The sequence below is a fragment of the Metarhizium acridum genome, assembly GCF_019434415.1.
Source record: "Metarhizium acridum strain ARSEF 324 chromosome Unknown scaffold_452, whole genome shotgun sequence".
Classification (NCBI taxonomy): Eukaryota; Fungi; Ascomycota; class Sordariomycetes; order Hypocreales; family Clavicipitaceae; genus Metarhizium; species Metarhizium acridum.
In genome coordinates, this window is record NW_027094037.1 from 233,179 (window position 1) to 256,444 (window position 23,266).

The window sequence follows — 23,266 nt, forward strand, 5'->3', positions numbered from 1 at the left end:
GCCTTTTGATGACTTAATTTTTTGCATTCTTCTTCCGTGCCACCGGGCCCCGATTTCCAGGGCAATAGGTTATCGCTCGTTGGCTCAGCGGCCAGGCTAAGCGCAAAGCTTGTAGCGGCGACAACAAGAGAGTACTTCATTGTTGATGGTGGGATGGGAAGTATGCTGGCAGTGGTAAAGACCAGGATGAGTACGGGGGAAGAGCTTAGAATAGGGAGGATTGGCAATATAGCTTTTGAAGTTAGTTCTCAAGGACAAAGCTATTGAAGAGGCAATGGCACTGTTTATACACTCCTACCACATAGAAGAAATCTATCGGGAGCTATTGCCATACGCTATAAGTCGATGCATAGGAAATGGGGTCAAGTTGTCACGCGATTATATCCTACGTATCAAGGCATTAATACATGATACCTAGTTGATATAAAGAAGATAAAAGAGTGGTTAATGCAGTTGGCTGATGCATAAACATAGTTCCCCACTAGAATCACTCCATAACGACCTTTCGTGGGCAGATGTTTGCGACACACTCGTTAATGCAGGTCGTTGATATGTTACGTGCCTGAATCGGTAATTGGCTTCTGGGTAGAGAAGCCGATGCCGACTAGCTGCCTGATATTTCGCCCCTATGTAGAGCTTTCTGGCTCAGAGTCGGTAGCTAGCATTATGTGGTGCAAGAGTCTGCCTTAACGCAAAACAGACACCGGTCATGGTGATGGAACATCTACACATTATGCATATGGCAAATATCACTCTCTAGAACACTAGAGTGCTGACTAGCTACTCATGCAAGATCAGTGATTCCCTGACACCAGCATCTTGTCATAATTAATCACTGCCTGCAACAACGCTTGAGCTCCGATAGCACTGCACTTCCGGTCAGCAACGGATCGCGTGTCCCTGCACAACAAAGAAAAACATACCAATCTTCAGGGCTGCAATATTCCTCAGGATGATGGCTCACGCCATCCTTGCAGGGAACAAATATCATGGTCGTGGGAACCTTTTTGCTCGTATACACGCTATCATGTCCGGCTCCGCTTGTCAATGGGCTCCATCCGTCTGGCCCGACAATGTCATTAGCCGCCATCTCAACAGCCTTGATGCAGTCCCGGTCGAATTTTGTGGCTTCCGAGTCCGTATCAAGCGACCATTTGAACTGGACGCCCTTGCCATCCGCCTTGCTGATGGAACCAAACGATTCTAGACACTCCTCGAGCACCTGGGTGACTACATGATCCTCTGGGTGGCGGATATCCAGGGTGAAGGTGGCGGTTGAAGCAATCGTGTTGGTGGACGAGTTTGGCGGTATCTTGACCACACCCGTGGACGCCAGCGCGCCGTGTTTCTTTGCAATAGCATTTGAAGAGGCAATCATTTTAGCCGTAGCCAACAACGGGTCGCTCCGCATGTCCAACGGCGTCGTTCCTGTATGGGCATCTCGGCCCGTCACGGACACGGTCAGCCATTTGTACGCCTGTGCTCCTTGCACAACCCCAATCCTTTTGCCGGTTCGCTCTAGAATAGGTCCCTGCTCGATATGTAGCTCAAAGTGGGCTGTGAGCGGATATCCTGTTACCGCGTCACTTGAGCACTCGACGTTTCCGACGTAGCCGTGACGCACAAGTTCCGAGTGCATGGTGGCAGATGGATCAAAGATGTCGGCCAAGCTCCACGCTTTCTTAATGGGGATCTTGCCCGCCCAGACTCCGGATGATACCATGGAATTGGGAAATCTGGCACCCTCCTCGCTGTCAAGGGTTAGCTGATGAATTGTCAGTTTCGATCGACAGTAGTGGAAAGATACTTTGTCCAATTAACCGCGCCAACGTCGTAGTTTGTCGTGTACCCCGCGTCTTTCAAAGTCCTGAGCACCTCGACGGCTGCGAGGACGCCCAAAATCCCATCGTACCGACCGCCACGCGGCTGAGTGTCCAAATGGCTTCCCATTGCAATCATCGGGGCGCCAGCTTTGGATGATCCCCTCCTCTTGGCGAACTGGTTTCCCATCTTATCGATGGTCAACTGGCAGTCCAGCTTGGCAGTCTCTTGGGCAAACCATTGCCTGACGCGGGCATCATCATCGGACAGAGCAAGCCGCGACATGCCGGTGTCGTTGGGGCCGCTGTGAGTGTTGGAAAAATGTCGTGAGCGCAACGAAATGGACTTTGTCTCTCAAGAGCGAAAGTTGACTTACTCTCCATATCTGTTAGCCGCTCCCCACTGACACGTATAGTGAAGAGTTTCGTTGAGCCTATCGGCATTGATCTTCAGACTCTGGACTCGCGAGGTGGAGAGTAAGCGTGCCGACCTCATCGGCAGTGTCGAACGAGAAGCCTGGCCAAGACGCCATGGAGTATTCATCATCATTTGCAGAGAAGGTGATTTACGTGGATCAAGAGAATGACGGAATCAATTCAAGGAATTGTACGCTGGCGATGTCAGAGGACGCGAGGAGGTTTGCGCAAGCCGTACATGTATGGCTGAGGCCCCGCACATATTGTAGCCTCGACGGAAAACACGCCCTCCATCTACAGCATGAAGATTCGCCCTCTGGAAACACAGTCATGCCACAATGGTATTTAGGCCGCAATTGAAACAGACATCTTCGCCAACAGAAGGGTCACAGGTAAGCAGGTGCTGAAGTTGACAAATTAGACCGTGCGACACCTTCAGCTCGCCCACATGCCTGAGGTGAATCATCAATATTCCTCGACAAAGAAGCCAACTTGTGCCACCACATGCTACCTTGGTGTCCGCTTCGCTTTTCTGACAATACCCAACATGGACGAATCCTGCTCAGCGGAGGCATTGAAAATAGGAACAAGTTTGCAATAAAAGCATGCCAGCGGAGTTTGTGCCTCCGGGACAGGCCGTCCAACTGCTGCTGACACGCACGCAGACCAAACATATGATACGAATCACCTTCTCAGTCACCGGCATTGAAGGCACGCTGATCAGGCAGCGGAACAGAAGCCAACGTGGACCAAAATTCTGGCTCGGATAATGTGTATCGTTTTCTTCACTCCCAACATGGGGAACTATCAGTACATAGGCAGTGGCCACAAAGAGAACCCGCACTGCGACGCTCCAAAGTAATAGCATTGATATGCCCTCCCATCGCCGCAGATGATATTATGAGTATGCGCAGAGGCTCAGGCGTTCTTTTCTTTTTTTACCGTGGTCCTTCCACTCCGTCGGTTGTTTCCCATTGCCAATTCGCCGAAACAGATCGCTCATGATAAATTAAAATGTCGTACATTGCAGGACGTTACGCTGCTTATGCGCCACCCACAAGAATCTGGTTGATGGGGATGTGGACTGCAAGCACACAGAGATTAATGGGAGAACAAGAGGATAAAGGAGAAACAGCGACGTGCCGGGGGCAGGGTCGCATACTCAGCTTGACGACATATCCGACAACACCCATAACGACGAAACCGGTGCCAACGGCCTGGCAGATCTTGGCAAACTCCTTCTTGTCAGCTGTGTCGAGAGACAATGTTAGCATTCGGGGACATGGGCGTGTGCGACAAAGGAGAGGCATCGGCGCGAGGGTCGGGGCGTACGCTTCTGGCACTTGTTCATGAATTGGACGCCATCCTTCAAGAACTGGCTGGGAGTCTCGACAAGCTCCTGGATCTGATCGGACATGCTGGCGGATTGTACTGTACGTGGGACAATTTGGAGGGAGGAGGAAAGGAAGAAGAAATTGGAATGGTGTTGGCGGCGACAGCTGGATGAGGAACTGGACAATTGGGTAGATGCATGTGCGCCCAGTGTCAAGCTGTCCTCAATTTCGTTGTGCCGGGGACGGATAAACTATCTCCGGGACCTGAGCCAGGGGCAAAAAAAAGACGCGGCCACAGCATATCCGCATATGCGAAGGTGCAGGTAACTATTATAGCGGACCCACTTTTTCTGCACCTACCTAGGTAGCTAGTACTCCGTACTAGAGCTTTAGAAGTGGTGTAGTTTTATAGTTTTATAGTTTCTAATATAATAAATAATATTAAATCTAATAAAATACTTTTATAATTATAAATTTTATAAATAACTAATATTAATTTTATATTACAAGTTAATATAAAAAAGTAAGTTTTTATATACTTTTATAAGCTTAAAAATTCAAAAAACTATATAATATAATTTTTATAGTATATCAGGTGTAGAAAATTTTGATTAGAAGTCGCCGGCGGCGACGTTTTATACGCAGGGGTACTAATTGGCGATTTCTAAGGAGGCACACTCTCTCCGAGTTGTGCTGCTCGAGGCTATAGTTTTAACGTGGAGACTTGATGAAGACGCGGTTTCTATACCGAAGGCACTCTTGAATTCTTTCGACCGAAATATAGCAAACGCGACGAAAACCAGAATTTGTTGCATGTCATAACCAGATAACCCGGGCTCAAGTTACTCATCGAAGGTGACAGCATTGCGGAGCAATCCTAACACTCTGAACCCGCCATCTGATGTGCGATGGAAAGTGGACAAGACCGCGTCACAGACCGCGTCGGAGCAAAAGTACGTCTAGACAGAGTGATACTATGATCAGGCTGACTCTATATAAAGTGGTGTCTATCGTAGGTCTCATGTACGCTGCTTAGCCAGAAAGAAAGACAATTGAAATGCCAACAAAACAGGACATCCTCAGACGACTTATTTGACCAGCATTCATTAGAGTGCTTCGTCTTCAAAGAGCCGCCCAGGATAGGTGGCATATAAACATTACATATCAAAAGGCAATAACTTCTTCCCAATCTACTTCATATTTATCTTTCCTTCATGTTTTTGTCCTCAGTCGCTCGTACGTAACGCAATGCTAGCCTTTGACGCCGCGACCGACCTACATCGCCAGGCTATAACGTGGGCAGAGGGAATTTCAAGGCTCAAAATACCAGACGAAGAGCTCAAGGAACTTGAAAAACGAAAGGCTGCTGCTGTTATTGCCGCACAGACACGTCTTCGGGACGGATCCCTATAAGAGACTAGAGTGTAAAAACGGGTACTCGTGGGTACCCGTGGGTATTCAAGTTTTTCTTAGGTTATTTATAAGTTACTTATTTTATTATATAGGTAATTTAAGTATATTATAAGTAACCTAATATAAAGATAAGTATTTTATAAATACTTATAAACGTATAATAATATAATATAATAATATAAATTAATTTTTTTAAATTAATTATAATAATTAATATTAACTCTTTAATATTTAATTATATTTATAATAAGTTTTAAGTTTAAAGTATAAAGTAAGTTATATAAGTTTTATTTAAGTACTTAAAAATAATTAATATTTTTAATAAATAATTATAAATATCTTATTTTCTCTTATAAATTTATTTAAGTCTTTTTTTCTTACCTATTACTTATTTAAAGCCCACGGGTAAGCAACCCACACGAGTACTCGTGGACCTTTTACACCCTATAAGAGACACACCTGTAAACTCTGGTGGAGTTGGTGTCGGACATAACCCGCAGTCAATGGCAACTCCTTGGCCAGTATCAACATGACGTATTTGTGCAATGCAGGCATATACCTTCAGCAAAGAACGTGCAGCCGACGGAAACCTTCCAGGAGCCGCAAAATACGGCGAACACGGCTCTAGGAGAACCACAGCCAGGAAGAAACGCAAAGCAACTGGTGTTTCAGGACAAAACGATGCCCAAAAACTGGCGCGTACCCATTTCTCATATCCAACCAAGGACCATATTATACTTCCTTCTCGAGAGAGTGGAGACAGAGGCTCTTCGACTAGGGTTGGATCTCTAGAAACTCTCGATGACGCGCCAATACCTCGGCCGGGGGACCTATACTTGGTTCGGTGTCGCGGGTCAGAATATATCCCGGCCGTCGTTCTGTTTCCTGGATCCGCGAAGGGGCTACTCTCGGTTGAAAATACCGACCTCTTGAGTTTCGAAAAATGCTGTAGCTACGATCAGCAAAAGAACGTTCTGTCCTGTCGAGATACTCCGGGAATATGTGTCCCTGTAAAGCTTTTTGATCGCGAATATCCGGAAAGAGGAGATGCTGAATGGGTGGCGGCGGTACAGTTCAAACCACTACATTCTACTACCACTTTACCAACGCCGTACGACAAAAGGGTATCAGAGCATCTGCAAAAATATGCGCATTATGTAAACGGCGCTGGTGAGGAAACCTACTTGGCTCGACAGACCTCGGTTGGCGGAAGTAGGGGACAAACCAAAGTCCCATGTCACAAACTGGAGGATAAAATTCCTTGCAGTGAAACTGCACCGAGCAAAGTGACTAATGATTGGGATGACGACCCTATGGCCATAGCACGATTAATTTGAAAACTGACACCCGTCATGTAGAGGTAGCTACGGTCGATTATTTTCGTTTCAGCCTGTCCAACGTTTTTCACATTTTAAGGAGACTTCTGACTGAGACAGGTTCACGAAGACATGGGCAATGTGCAGGAACTGTGACTTGGAGCATCGGATAGACATCCACTATCAGACCGGTCAAGCTCGAAGAGTACACCTGGCAGTTCTCAAGTTCAGCTCGTAATTAGGTGAAGCAAAGGATGCATAATAGAGCATAAAACGCATTACACCATGACTGAATATTCATCTCAATAAGTACTGGTACGTTGTCAAGTCCAGAGTGCAATGTCTCCGCCCCCAGCGGTTAAATACCACACTTGTGTCATCTCGTCCCATTTGAACTTATGGCGTCGAAGATCCGCGTCAAGTTATCGCAACTGATCCTTTTCCCGTCGCCAGTACACCGCAGCCGGTTCGTTCCAAGTCCATGGCAATCCCAGAACGGCTGGACAAACGATTTTGAGCTCCAATGACTGGCGTACGCACGGCCTCCTCGCAATCAGGTGTCGGACCGCCGCCTCCTTGTTCGTCAAGTCTACGCTGCTCGGCTCTACGGTATCCAGAAGAGCGCAAGCGTCGTCTAGGTCTGATTCTCCTTCCTTGTTCCCTGCCGCTTAAAAGCCGTCACTATCTTCTCGCGGAGAAGCCAGCGAGCATTAAAGACAGGAACCTGGACGCCTGATATGGAGATCATAGTTACATCGTTGTCTGGACTGTCAAGGTTGTATTGAGGTCTTTGGGGCCAGGCATTGACGTCGAATATCTCAATCTTAATGTGTTTAACAGATCCATCAGATCTATGAAACGCAAGTGCTGAGACGAAGACACCATAATGTTTCTTCGCAACAAAAGCAGTGGGATAGTTTTGTAAAAGCCAGGTTGAGATGCTCTGCTGAATCGCGCTTGTGACGGAGACATGTATTCCGCCAGATCTGCGACAGCCTGAGCGAGCTCCTCGGGGGAAAGAGGCAGAGAGGCGTTTGGCCGAGGCATGATCTAATCGTTTCCAATTGCGTCAAGATTGGACGTTGGAAGTTTCCAGGATGGTCGTTTAGTTTAAACAAGATTAATGGAATGCTTCATGCTAGATGTTATTTAAACAGGCATTTACGGAAGTAACTGGCCACTATTTATATACAAGGGCTTTCATAAAACTGTCTTGATCGGGCGGATGCCATTCATTTGCGGCCGGAGATATGGCGCTGTAGAGCATTTGGAAGCAACCTACGGTGTCCATCGATGGATAGATATCTCGATGGTGCATCCTGAGGCGAATCACAACAATCGTCCACGCGTTCGCCTGGGATTTGGCTCTGCGGTGCCATATTTTGATTGCGTGTACCACCAGCTGTATCCCTTGATGGAGCGTCGGGAAGGGTATTGTGAAGGAAGGATGCCAATATGGCCAAGTGCTGCGGTACAGTATCCTGGTGTAGCAGGGCGGTCTCTTTCGACATCACCAGCCGTCTTTGAAACAGAATCCGCCACGGCATCTCAACTAACTGGAGGATGGTAGTCCCCAACAATTCCTGGCCAACCATGTTCAAATTATTTGGGCCTCATGGAATGCATCGCTTCCGCTCTAGGCTCCATCCCGGCCCTGGTCTGAGGTGAAAGAGCTATTGCCGCTCCCGGAGTGCGACTTGTTTGCGACGTAAGCGCTGCATTGTCAACGCCGTATACCCATGCTGATTTAGTACAGAACTACATGCTTGTCGTCCAAGACGAGCAGTTCGATGATGCCGTACAGCAATTGCGATTGGCAAGCTTTCGGAACTGGACCTGGTCGTATGGATCACTTGACCCGACATTCTACCAAGGAAGGTTGAGAGAAACAATCTGCCATCGCATCATCAACGATTATAGCAATCTGGATCGGAATTCAGCATGTTTCCTCTTCCCTCCACAACAGAAGAGCACAGCTAAAATCGTGCTATTACCATCATCTTACAGCCACATTCGTCTCAAGTCGACGTCAGGTAATTCACTCATTCGCGATGGTAATATATTCTACCCGGATGGCACCCTTCTTCTTCAAAGTTTCGTTCGAACATTAGTGCGGGAGCCGGTGGCAGGCATGTGGACATTGAGTCTAGCAATGTGGAGTATTTCATATGTATATGGGGAGCTTATGCTTGATGACGATGTCTTGGACTCGTGTGACGATGAGGAGGCGCAGCGCTGGTTCAATGAGAATATCCAGAGGTTTAGTGATGGAATCGACCGGGTCACAATCACCAAGCGACTAGGCAGAGCAGGTTGTGATGGAAGTTTGGCTAGAAGCCGGCCACCTTGACTATGTAAGGCGGGCTGCCGGCAAGGAATTCCACCACACGACGCATATATAGAGTCAAATTTTGGTCCAAGAAACGCTGGAATAAATCGCAGCTGCCGGGCGACCATTCAATTTTTGTGTATGTGACATGACGATGCTTGACAAAGTGGTGCTCAGCTTGGTGGACCATGAGTACGAAACTCTGGCCCAGAGCCATTAAATGAAGTTGTTGCAGGATAAGACATGGCTATATTGTCCGGCCCGAAAGTCCTCAAACCAAATGGACAGGACTTCACTATATGCTCACTCGCGTAAGATCTGGATCATTCGCTTCTAGGCGCTGTTTGGGAAGTCTCGGAATATCATTTTGAGAGTATGCTTTCATGCCAGACGATGGTAGAGCCCGCTATTTGGTTCAAGCAAGACCATCAAACGGTGAGATTATCTTGCCCTTGGCCCTGAATCGGGGCAAACCCGTTTTGACAAGCTCATTTCCCCAGACTGAGAGGCTCATATTGTTCATTGGCGTTGGACCAGGTACCTTGTGTCTACAAAAGCTGATCCGTTCGTCCACAGACTTATAAATCCGAGGGATCCTCTGTCGCGCCCCGGCCAAAACACCTCTCCCATTCACCCTAAGAATTCACAACTCAGCCCACAGTAGTCTTTTTTCGTGAACAGAAACACTCAAACCATTTGACTCGGCATTCGAGCAGTGAAGCAGTTGTTACCATGGTGTTTACCGGCAGGTCCTCGACGGGTTGTGAGATTTGCAGAAAACGCCGAATCAAGGTACGTTATAAAAGCAGGCGGATTATCTAGCGGTGTTGACCAACTCCAAACTTGTTTAGTGTGATGAAGCATTGCCATCCTGCAAACAGTGCATCAAAGCTGGCAGATCCTGCCCCGGATCCAAAAACCGCCAGGATGTCGCATTTCGCTTCATGTCTTTCGACGCGAATGGGAAAAAGAAGAAGACGAAAACTGCCATACCCCCAACCGTCCCAGAAAATCTTATAGTGACACCTATGGTCTCATTACCGGATGAAGGAGCTGCCTCACAGCCCTTCTCATGGAAATAAAGGACATCATTGGGAGCACGACAAAAGACCAGAAGTGTGTATTAGGGATTGAGGAGATTGAGAAGAGGCACATTTATGAAAAGTACTACAACAGGGTAATACGTCCACCGCATGGTATGTCCATAGTCAATTAAAGTCAGAGAAAAATAAAGCCATTCAAAAGCATACCGTTGTGTCATTGGACAACCTACTCTTTCTTTGCAAGCAGCTGATTTAGGCCAACGCGCGTACGACTCTTGGACGAACTGCGTCCCCAGGAGCTATCTGGTGAGTTGAGTTGCCTGGTGCGCTTCGATCGGGCCACCGGCTCATTGCTCAAGGCGGAAGTAACACTCGATGTAAAGCTTAAAGATGGATCGTCGTAACCTAGTACAGTCGATACTTGACTTGGCTCCTGTGAATCATCGTCTCCATGCAAATCAAGTAGTAAGTCATATGCCTCAGCATCGCGTTTGGAACTATTTCCGCACGTCTCGGCTATCCCTTCCTGAAGCGCATCATGTGCATCCTGCCATGACGCTGATTCTCGATCTTAATTGTCACTTCGATCCTTAACTTCGGCAGCTTCTCCGTTTGCAACCTGGATGGCCCGGTCGCGATGTTCTTTGGCCAACAGCCTTGCATTTCTAAAAAACGTGGCCCCTTCGACAAAAGTCGCGCGATTGTTTGTCAAATCAAAGCCACATAGTTTGGTCATGTGGTACTCTGCCCGTCCTCCAGTATTAGCAGGAGCTGTAATATGATGTGCGTACAGTTGAAGGGTGCCAGTAGCAGGATGATAGATTGAGCTATAGGTATAAGCATTTCTATCATATTCCGCTTGGGATTTCCCATAATTCTGCAACGTGTGCATGGCACGGGCACCGTACGCTCCGTCGTAGCATGCCTGCCTCTGTGCAACTGATGCATTTCCGTCAGGTCCCTTGGCCTCTATGAAGAAGTTGGCCGCCACTGGAACACCGGGGTGCTTTGTAGGGATAACTCTTTGCCTAACTTCCTCGTCATTTCGTACCTCCATATAAAGGTCCGCAAGATCAGCGCCGTCAAAATGATCTGGCTTTGGTCTCACGGCGTTGCCATTAATGAGAGGTTTAAGCTCGGTGAAGAGGACATTCTGTTTGCTGGGAATGGGATAATCTCCACAGATAAAGGGAATGACATCAGCCATGACATCAGATTTAAACACAGCATCTTCATTCTTCCTTTGAAATGCCTTAAACTGTTGCTCTGAGAATTGTGACGGCGACAAGGACGCGCGGCTCTGTTCCAATCTCATCTTTGTTTCCTCTGTGTTCAACGGTTTCGATTTACGGTTGTTCACATATACACCGTGGTCACGAAGGTGTTGATCAAACTCCTTCCCGTACCGCGTTGAGCCGCTTCTAGAAGTAACACTTGTCGCTCTCGTTGATAGCGTCCGTCGACTTCGGGAGCTGGAACTAGTATTTTCCATTATCGAAGGGTTTCGTGTCTTGCTCGAAAACTTATGTATGTAAATTAGTTGGTCGTAGAAACAGAGCCGGTCGAGCTGTCATACCTCTCTAAGGTGCTGCAGATCTGGGCCACCGCGTCTTGAGAATCGAGAAAGATCCTTGGGCAGTGAACCGATGGGGTTGGTTCGTTTTTCCGTCTTTGCGCGCGCGTCGTTCCTCTGATCTAATTCTCGCAGGATGTTGAGTGTTAAGGGTATCTCGGATAAGTCGTCGTAAAAAGCTGGGGGAAATTTGGGAGCGACGGCACGGGTACTTCTTGCCTTCCGCTTTTTTGCACGGTGATGGTTTTGCGAGATGTCTTGTTTAATCTGTCGTTTTCGAATTTGTTCACTCGCCATCGGTGACGGCGATGTGAAAGAGCGACTGACGACTGGAGAGGCATGGCCACGGCAAAGGTCGTGGTCAGTGGCCGCCTTAACAGGCGCCAGAGGAGTCATACGCACGGAGCACGATTCCGTGAGAACGCATCCTGTCCCATGCGGAGAAGTGGTTTCACAAAAGGCAAGCAGTCAGCCAACCATTAGCCGCCTGGCAGGAACGCACAAGATGTCGTGCATGCAGGAGCGTGAATGCAAGCTGCTTCTTTGAAGCGCGGAGTTAACGGAATGGATAATGTGACACAATAAGACTCACCTTAGCCCCACTAATGTGAATTGCTCGGGGTGCGTTTAAATTTTACTCGGGGTGCGTTTTGCCCCACCACTAACTAAATTTAGCTAGCTAACTTGCTACTATACCTTATAGTATATTTTTAATATAAATGTATAGTTATAATAGCTTTTAATGAAATGTTAAAGTAGTTAATTAAATATATAAATTTCTCAATAAACGTTATATTAAGTAAGCTTTAAATTACTTAAAAACGCGATTTTTAGTATTTTTAATAAATATATATATATTTATAAGCTATTAATTTTTTAAGCTCTCTTTAAGCGCTATTTATTATAGACTAGCTATACTATACTATTATAAGTATATATCTTTAAAAAGTAAAAATAAACTTAAGAAAAAAAAGAAAAAAGAAAAAGAGTCTCTCTCTTTTTACTTCTCTTATATTTTTACTTAACCTATAAATTATTTAAGTTAAATTTAAGTTACCTTTATATTAAGTTTAATTTAAGCTTAAGTTATTAACTTAAGCTTATAATATACTCTTTTACTTATTTAAGCTCTTTTAATATTTAATTAATAATTATATAAGATATATTATACTCTTTTTTTACCTCTTATATTATTTATTTTTATTACTTAATAAAAGTAATATAAGTTAATTATAAAATAACTTTCTTATATTATCTTCTTTTTATTATTTATAATTCTTATTATATAATAGTATTTATACTTATAAGTTAAAGGAAATTAAATAGTGCATTTAATTATAGCTATATTACTATTAATTTACTAGTATAAGAGAATAAATACACGCTTAAGTCTTTAATTTAATAAGTTTTATCTTTATAATAAGTTTATAAGATCTTTTATTAATATTTTATTAAATTATTTAATTAATTTTATATAAGCTTATATTATATAATTAAATTATTTAAGTTATTTAATTACTACACTTATAATAAGCTATAACTTATAATATATATAATTAAAATTATAAGTATTTTAAAAGTATTTAATTACTTTATTTAAATTAATTTATTACTTATTTAAAGACTTTATTAGCTTTAAAAAGTAAGTTATAAGAATTAAAAAGTAATTAAATTATAATATTACGTATAAAGTTATTAATATATATATATATTATATTTAAGTTAATAGAAATAATAGTTTTACTTAGGTAATATTTTTATTAAAAAAGAATTATTTAATCTCTTATAAAAAATACTTTTTAATTATTATAAGAATAAATTTAAATAAGTATAAAAGCTTAATAATATTTACGTTTAAAAGAATATAAAAGAATTATAATTATAATAAAATAAATTAAAATTAAAAAAGAAATTATAAGTAAATTATAAAAATAATTTAAATTATTTAATTATATAAAGAGAAATTATAATAAAATAAGAATTATTATAATTAAGTTAAAAAAAAGTTACTTTAAAGGTTTTTAATTAAAATAAAAATATACTTATTCTTTAAATATTAATAAACTTATAATTAAAAAGAAAACTTTTATTAAAATAACTTAAATTAATTAAAAAGAATTAAAAAGAGAAAGAATTAATTAATTAATTAAAAGAATATAATATTTCTTATAATATTCTTAATAATTATAATCTTATAATTAATTATAAGAAATAATATTATAATATTTATTATTTTAACTTATAAAATTATTTTTATAATAAAATTATTTTTAAAAGAGATATAAAAGCTTATTTTTAAGTTAAGTAAATTAAAATAAATATTTCTTAAATATAATTAATTAAATAATTAAAAAGAATTTAAAAGAAAAGATTTTATTAATTTATTTATTATTAATGAATAAAAAGTTATTAAGAAAAACTTATATTTTTATTAATAATACTTTCTTTAAGATTTTAACTTAAAGAAAAAAAAGCTTATAATTAAAAAGTTAAATATTTTAAGATTAATTAATTTATTTTATTATAACTTATAATAAAAACTTATTTAAAGTTATAAGCTAATAAAACTTTACTTTATTTATTAATATAAGCTTTAACTTTAAGAGATTTATTAAAATTCTTAAAAAAGCTTTAAGTAAATAAAAAATTTTAATTATATTTTAAAAAGTCTTTAAAGTTAAACTCTTTAATAAAAAGAATATCTTTAACTTTTTAAAGAAATTTAAGAAAAAGATAATTATTTTAATTATTTTAAAGAAAAAGTAAATAAAAATATTAAAATATAATATTACTTCTCTTAAAAAAACGTATATTAAAACTCTTATAATTATTAATAATTAAATTAAAGTTAAGAAAAAACTTCTTTTATAATATAATATAATTAATTAAAATTAAATAAAAATTATAATAAATAAGTTAAAAAGTCTTAATACTTAATATTTAAAAGAGATTTTTAAGACTTTTTATTAATTATACTTTTATTAAAGCTTATAAAGTAAAGTTAAATCTTTTATATAAATAAAATTTATCTTTTAATTAAATATCTTATAAAAGCTTTACTTAATTATTTAATTATAAGCTTTATAAGTAAAAAAGAGTATTTATAAAGTAAAATTATTTTAAAAAAGTATATTATACTTTAAAGTAAATTAAATAAGTATATATAAGTTAAGCTTAAACTTATAAATTATAACTTAATTATATTAAAATTAAAATATTTACTTTAAAATTAAAAATATACTTTAAAGATTATTTATAAATTAATAAAAGATATTCTTAAAAGTAACTTAAATAATTATAAGAAATAAAGCTTATATTAAAATAAATTTATATTTAAAGAAGTAAATAAAAATTAAAGAGAAAGTAAAAATTTAACTTTATTATTAATTTTTCTTTTAATTAAATAAATAAAATTATAAAGTAATTTAAAGAGATAAAAATTATATTAATTAAATAACTTAAAAAATAAATTAATTTAAAAGAATAACTTAAGTAATATTAAAAGAACTTATCTTAAAAAAGTAATAAGCTTAATTGAAATAATTTAAAATTCATTTAATTTAATTATATTTAATTTAAGAATAAAGAATTATATTTATATAAAAGAATATTAAAAGATTTAATATTATTATTATAATAATATATAATATTTTTTTAATAAATACTTTTACTTAAAGTATAATTAAGTACTTAGCTTTATTTAATATAACGTAAATATATATATTCTTATAATTAATATTAAATATAAAAAATATATTATATTATTATAACTTTTATTTTAATTTCTTATTATTAAAAGTTATATAAAAAAGCTTATTATACTTTAAGTTAAATTATTTTTAAATATATACGTTTATATATACTTATATTAAATAAAATACTTTAAAAATATTTTATTAAAGAAATAAAATATATTATAAAAAGAGATTAAAATATTATAAAAGAAGTTAAAATAAATAAATATATTTAAGTAAATACTTAAAAAAAGTAATTCTTATAATTTACCTTTAATTAAACTCTTATTTATTATAATAATTATAATATTTAAAATATATATAATAAAAAGTACTTAAAATTATAATTTTAAATTTAAAGTTATTCTTTAAGTAAATATAAATATATATAAGTAAGTAAAGCTTAAGAATAATTAAAATAATATTAAAAATAAAAATAAAAAGAGTAAAGTTATAACTTAAAATAATAAAGTTAAGTTAAATATAATTAAACTTATTAAAGATAAAATTAATAAATAAGTATAAATAATATAATTAAAGGGAAATTATTTAATTAAAAGAATTATAATATAATTATATAAAGAAATACTCTTTAAAAAAATTAACGTTTTATTAAAAAACTTATATTAATTACTTTTAAGTCTTATAACTTTAATAAGAAATAAAATTAAGAATTATATTAATAATATTAATAATATTAAATAATATAATAAAAAATTAATAACTTTTTTAAAGAAATTTATTAAGTTTATAAATAAAAATACTTTAAAATTAAATTAAGTAATTTTAATATTTAATATAATATTAATTATAAAGAATTATATTAAAAATAATTAAAATATAATAAGAATCTTAAATAAAAAAAATAATATACTTTTAATAAATATAAATATAAACTTTAAGTATTACTTATAAAAAAGCTTTAAAGTATACTTAAATTAATTAATTATTAAATTAACTTTTAAGTAAACTTAATTTTATAATTTTAAGAGATTTTTAAGTATACGTAAAAGTTATTATACTTATAAGTATAATTAATTATAAGAGAGTATCTCTTATATATATTTTAATAATATATATTTTAATAAATAATAGCTTATAAGAAAATATTATTAGTATAAAGTTTACTTTTTAAATAAATTTAAAGATATATACTTATAAAGAATATATTTATAATTTTATTCTTTAATAAAATTATATATATATATAAAAAGATAAGAATTTATCTTTACCTTAAAAATATATAAACTTTAATTTATTTATATATTATATTAAATATTATTTATATTTTATTAATTTAAAGTATTCTTTTTATAAAACTTACTTAAGTATTACTTAATTATAATAAAGAGAGAAAAGAATTACTTATTTAATATAAATTTAATATTATACGTATTATATCCAGAGCATTAACTGTAGTGTAGTTTTGTAGTTTTATAGTTTTTGTGGTTTCGAATATAAAAAACTATATTAAATCTAATAAAATACTTATAAGATTATAAGTTTTACGGATAACTAGTATAGATTCTATATTATAAGCTAATATCAAAAAAAGTGGGTCCTTATATACTATTATAAGCTTAAAACTTCAAAAACTACAAAATGTAGTTTTTGTAGTGTAGTGTAGTCAGAGCATTAACAAGAAAACTACATTTTCATTTTTTAAAAAAGCTTAAATAATTAATAATAAATCTAATAAAATACTTGAATTATAATAATAAATACATAAAATAGCTAATATTATAGCCAATCAGCTTATTTAAAAAGGTGGGTCCCTTTAGCTTTTTGTAAGCTTAAAAACTAGATTATATAGTTTTCTAAAAACTTACTACACTATACTACACTACAAAAACTACAAAATGTAGTTTTTAAAGTTTTAGGCTTATAATAGTATATAAGGACCCACTTTTTTTATTATAAGCTTATAATTTTAGATTTATGCTAGTTATTCGTAAAACTTATAATTCTATAAGTATTTTATTAGATTTAATATAATTTTTTATATTCGAAACTACAAAAACTATAAAACTATAAAACTACACTACTTCCAATGCTCTAAGTGTAGTGTAGTGTGTTTTTAAAAAATTACATAATCTATTTTTTAAACTTATAATAAGCTGGAAGGACCCACTTTTTTAAATAAGCTGATTGGTTATAATATTAGCTATTTTATGTATTTATTATTATAATCTAAGTATTTTATTAGATTTATTATTAATTATTTAAGCTTTTTGAAAAAATGAAAATGTAGTTTTCTTGTTAATGCTCTGATTATATCCTAAATAATAGAATTAATTATATAAAAAGTATTAGATATATTATATAGCTAATAAAGTATAATTAAAGACTTACTTACTTATAATAAAAATATTAAATTTTTCTAAACTATTTAATTCTAATAATTAAAAGATATTAAGAAAGTAAAAGAACATGTAAAAAGAAAACTATTATTTACCTAGTATTAGAGTATTAAATAAGATTAAACGTAATTAAATATTACTTATATTACGTTTAAACCTTTCAATGTATTATATTTTTTATATTTTTTACTATACTAAATTATAGTATATTATAAGATAAAAATACCTATAAATATATTAGAAGGCTATAAAATATCTAATAATATAAATAAATGCTTATATAAGTATATTATATATTAAAATAAAGCTAAATTTCACGTGATTCTAAATCTTTAAAAATTAACCTTAAAATGTAGATATTAAGCGAGATATTAAGCTTTAAAGTTATATCTTAAAATAAAAAGTAAGTAAAGCGAAGCGAATTTTCAATTACTTATAACTTTTTAATGTGGTAACTTATAATAGTAAGAAGTAAGGCATTTTAAAATCCTAATTTAGCTCTTTTTAATAATATAAAATTTTCTCTTCTAACCCTTATAATTAGCCTTATAATTCTAAGGTAAAAAAACAAGGGTCTTTTTTACTTAAAATACATTTATAGGTATTTTAGTCTTATAATGTAATGTATTTAAATATAATATACGAAAATATAATATAATATAAAATATAATATATAATACACTTATATTTACTATATTTATAAGAGCTTGAATTACGTTAAACATAGAAAATATATAATGAAATACTAGCTTTATTTAATTTAAGTAAGCTAAATATATTAAGATAAGTGTTAAATAGTAATTAAATAGCTATAATATAGGTTTTAATAGACCTAATAATAGTAAAATATATTTAGAATTAAGTAACTTATATAACTCTTAATAGTTAAGATAAACTTAAGATATATATAAAAGAGTTTATATTAATTAATTTACGAATAGTTATTAGTTAATACTATTACGTGAACTATAATAGTCTATAAATAATAAGAGAAACTTATTCTTAAAAATAAGACTTTATAAAAGTAAGATTAAACTATTAAATATATTCTATAATTTTATGTACGTTAATATTTAAACTAATAACTTTAATTATAAATTTAATATTATTAAAATCTTAATTAATAGCTTAATTAAAAAGACTAAAAAGATAAGATTTATAAATTAAAGATAAGTTAAATATAATAAAAGAAAAGGTATAATAATATTAAAGAAAGTATTAAAGAAAAAAGAAAAGAAAGCTATTTACGTGTCTTTAACTTTTAATAAAGAATTTAATATATAAGTAACTCTTTAAAAAGAACTGAAAGATAATATTACTTATAATAAATTCTATAAGCTATTAAAAGAAAAACTTTAAGAAGAGTTTATTTCTTTATTTATTAAGAAAGAAAAGAAAATACTAGCTTTAATAATTAAAAAAGTATATTAAAAATAAAGTAAGTAAATAAAGGTAATAATAAAAAAGCTATAAAAGATATAAGTAATTAATCTTTAAGTAAATATTCTATATAAGAGAAAAGCTAATAAAGTATAATTAAGAGATAATATTTTAAGGTAATTATAATTAAAAAATAAAAAAATAAAAATAAGTTAAAAATTAAGTTAAAAAAGATAATAAATACTTAAAATATATTATAAAGAGATTCTTTAAATAATTAAGAGAATTTAAAGTAAGCTAAAAGATATTAAATTAAGTACTTAAAAAGATTAAAAACTTCTTATAATTAAAGAAAGTTTATATTTTTAAGATTATTCTTAAAAATTATAAATTAACTTTTATATAAAACTTATTTTATTATAATAAAGTAAATTTTATTATTATACTCTTTTAAGTTATTAAAATAATTAAATATAAAGTATAAAAAGTAAAAATAATTTTTATATTATTAAAGCTTTAAGTTAAATTAATAGAATTATTAAAAAATAAGATAAAATATAAGTATTTAAAAGAAAGCTATAAGTTATATTAAAATTTTTACTTTTTTATAAGAAAAAAGAATAAAGAAGTATACTTTATTCTCTTAATAAGTAATTATAATAAAATTATAATATAAAATACTTATATTTTATTTAAAGTAAATAAATTTAATAAAAGATTTAATATATATAAGATTCTTTTTATTATAAACTTACTTTTAAGTTATACTTAAATAACTCTTATAAAAGTAAATAAAAATATAATTATAATTTTTACGTTAATAAGCTTATTATAATTATATATATTATTATAAGAAGCTATAAACTTAATAGCTTAATTTTTAAGAATTATAAGAAGAATTTTATATAACCTTATATTAAATATATATACTTCTTTTATAAATAATATAATAATAAAAGAATTTATTATTACTTATAATAATAAAAAGATATTATTAAAAGTAAGAAAATTTATATTAGAATATTTAATTATTATTAATAAAGTACTTATAAAGTTTAAGCTAATAAATTATATTATATTAACGTTAAAATTAAAGTTTTATTATTTAATAATTATTATAATAAAATTTATTTATAAAACGTATAAATAAAAGCTTATTAAAGTAAAAATACTTAAGATTTTAAAGTAAAAGATATATAAAGATTAAAAGAATATAAGGTTCTTTTAAAAATTAATAAACTATTATAAAGTGTAAATTAAAAGATATACTTAAATAATAAGCTTAATTATTAAACTATTAAGAAAGAATATAAAATAGAAATAAAGTAAAGCTTAATAAATAATAGAGTATTAATAAAAAAACTATACTATATATAGTTTTTTAGTATAGTTTATAGTATAGTATAGTTTTTATAGTTTTAATATAATTAAACTATACTATAATTATATTTATAGTGTAATATATAATTATAAAGGGAAATTTTAATTATATATATAACGTTAATTATAAGACTTATAAGATTATAATTAATATACTTAAATAAGGCTAATTTAAATCTTTATAATACACTAGCTTTTATACGTATAGCTTATAAATTAAGCGAGTTATAATAGGTTAAATCTTAACTAAAAATTAAGATTTACTTTTTTAAAATAAGAGATTTAAAGCTTAATAACTTACTTATTAATAGCGTTATAAAGTTAATTTTATAAGATTTAAAATCACGTGATTTTTAGCTTTATTTTAATTTATAATATACTTATATAAGCTTTTTTTTAATAAAACTTTTTTTATAATAAAATTTAAAAATAAAAAAGTTAAGTAAAAAATATAAAATCTATTATAATATAAGAAATAATATATATAAAAAGAAAGTATAAAATATTATTTTATATAAAAAGTTTTAAGGTATTTAAATATATTATTTATAACTTTAATATATTTCTTATAACTTTAATATTTAATATTTTATATTTAAGTTATAGGGTAATACTATAAATATTATTATTTTATAAGATATTTATATATAAATAATAAGAATTTTTAAATTTATTATATTTAATATACTTTACTTATAATAATAATATCAAGTAATACTTACTTACTTAATATAATTCCCTTATAATTCCCTTTTATTTTATTTTTATTTTATTTTTATTAGTTTTTTAATCCCTATTTTTAGCTTATTTAAGCTAATTAATCTCTACTTATTAATACTAATATTAGTAAGTAAATTTAACTTTATTTTAGCTTATTAATTATATTAGCTAATAATAGCTTATAAATTAATTAATACTATAAATTACACTAATTTCAAAAATGTAATATAGTCAGAGCATTGGAAGTAGTGTAGTTTTGTAGTTTTATAGTTTTTGTAGTTTCGAATATAAAAAATTATATTAAATCTAATAAAATACTTATAGAATTATAAGTTTTACGAATAACTAGCATAAATCTAAAATTATAAGCTTATAATAAAAAAAGTGGGTCCTTATATACTATTATAAGCCTAAAACTTTAAAAACTACATTTTGTAGTTTTTGTAGTGTAGTATAGTGTAGTAAGTTTTTAGAAAACTATATAATCTAGTTTTTAAGCTTACAAAAAGCTAAAGGGACCCACCTTTTTAAATAAGCTGATTGGCTATAATATTAGCTATTTTATGTATTTATTATTATAATTCAAGTATTTTATTAGATTTATTATTAATTATTTAAGCTTTTTTAAAAAATGAAAATGTAGTTTTCTTGTTAATGCTCTGAATATAGTATAGTAAAACTACACTTAAAGCTCTTATAAATATAGTAAATATAAGTGCATTATACATTATATTTTATATTATATTATATTTTCGTGTATTATATTTAAATATAATACATTATATTCTTAAAATACCTATAAATATATTATTAGGGAAAAACACTAATAAATCTTTTACTTATATATATAAGGCTAATTATAAGGCTTATAAGAATTTTTTTATATAGTTAAATAGAGCTATTTTAGTTCTTTAAAATACATTAACTTATATTATTATAAGTTATATAATAAAAGAGTTATTTATATTTTTATTATTTAATATATATTATTAAAAATTTAAAATAGAAAGTTTAAACTTTAAATATATAAATTTTATAAAATTAAATACTTTAAAGCTATTAACGCGTTAATTAATTATATTACTTAAGTATTATTATTTTTACATTCTTTTTTTTAAAGTTTATATAATATTAAACTTAAATTTTTAGGTTTTATTACTTAATATCTTAATAATTATTAAGAATATAATAGTAAATAATATATTATTATAAACCTTAAAATTATATGAATATAATACTATTTTTTATATAATTAATTATTAATAATATATTTAAAAATATATTATAAAAAGAGTAAATATTAAATTTATATAATTTAAAAAAATATAAACACAAGTAACTTTTTAAATATATAACTTATAATACTAATATAAATATCTTTATAAAGGTAAAATTCTTCTTATTATTATAAAATTTAAAAAAGATATTAAAAGCTTTATATTATACTAATATAAAGCTATTATATATTATAAATATTATTATCTTTCTCTTCTTTCTTATTTTTAATATTATTTATAAATTTAACTTTAAAAATAGCTTTATTATTACTAGAAAAAGCTGAATTTTCATTTAATATAAATTTTTTTAAATTTAAGCTAAAATAAGAGAATAAATTATAATATTTCTTTATTTTAACTTATTTTTCCTTATTTTTAGCTTAGCTTTTTAATAATAAATTTTTTTAAATATTTATTAAGAACTAGCTATATTATATTACTATAAGTATACGTTTTTAGAAAGTAAGAATAAACTTAAGAAAAAAGAGAAAGAGAAAAAAAGGTTTTCTCTTTTTTACCTCTCTTTATATTCTTATTTAACTTATAAATTATTTAAGTTAAGTTTAAGTTACCTTTATAATAAGTTTAATTTTAGCTTAAGCTAATAGCTTAAACTTATAATATACTCTTTTACTTATTTAAGCTCTTATAATACTTAATTAATAATTATATAAAGCGTATTATACTTTTTTTTTACTTCTTATATTTATTTATTTTTATTACTTTATAAGAGTAATATAAGTTAAATATAAATTAATTCTTTTATAATATCTTTTTCTTGTTTTTTATAACTCTTATTTTTACTTTTACCTTAAAATAATTTTAAATCTTATTACACGCGCTTTTTTATAGTATTTATTTATTAAGTACTTAAATTAATTCTCTTATTCTTATATTAATTTAAAAGAAGAAAAAAAAAAATAATATAATTAATATTATTAATACTTTTTTACTCTTTTTTACCTTATACTTTAAGTGTTATTTAAAAGATTTTATTATAGAAAGTAACTCTAGTTTATTAGCTTAAACGTAATATATATATATACCTATAACTCTATATATAGTATTATTAGAGCTCTTACAAATATAATAAATACAAGTGTGTTGTGTATTATATTTTATATTGTATTATATTTTCGTGTATTGTATTTAAATACATTACATTATATT

At 30.8% G+C, this 23,266-nt stretch overlaps 3 protein-coding genes across 3 annotated transcripts; all 3 read right to left on the bottom strand.

Moving 5' to 3' along the window:
- On the bottom strand, window positions 1-1,879 carry J3458_018017 (uncharacterized protein). Its single transcript, XM_066121165.1, has 2 exons — window positions 924-1,879; window positions 1-867 (listed from the first exon to the last, which is right to left on the bottom strand). The coding sequence occupies exons 1-2, from the start codon at window positions 1,721-1,723 to the stop codon at window positions 795-797; spliced, it is 873 nt and encodes a 290-aa protein (XP_065973863.1). The 5' UTR covers window positions 1,724-1,879; the 3' UTR covers window positions 1-794.
- Window positions 1,880-3,280: 1,401 nt separating this feature from the next.
- On the bottom strand, window positions 3,281-3,654 carry J3458_018018 (uncharacterized protein; the record flags this gene model as incomplete). The annotated part of the gene is made up of 3 exons (XM_007817375.2): window positions 3,281-3,321; window positions 3,400-3,486; window positions 3,570-3,654. The coding sequence occupies 3 exons, from the start codon at window positions 3,652-3,654 to the stop codon at window positions 3,281-3,283; spliced, it is 213 nt and encodes a 70-aa protein (XP_007815566.1).
- Window positions 3,655-8,748: 5,094 nt separating this feature from the next.
- Window positions 8,749-11,787, bottom strand: J3458_018019 (uncharacterized protein). The gene is made up of 2 exons (XM_007817377.2): window positions 11,249-11,787; window positions 8,749-11,194 (listed from the first exon to the last, which is right to left on the bottom strand). The coding sequence occupies exons 1-2, from the start codon at window positions 11,639-11,641 to the stop codon at window positions 10,244-10,246; spliced, it is 1,344 nt and encodes a 447-aa protein (XP_007815568.2). The 5' UTR covers window positions 11,642-11,787; the 3' UTR covers window positions 8,749-10,243.
- Window positions 11,788-23,266: the final 11,479 nt, after the last annotated feature.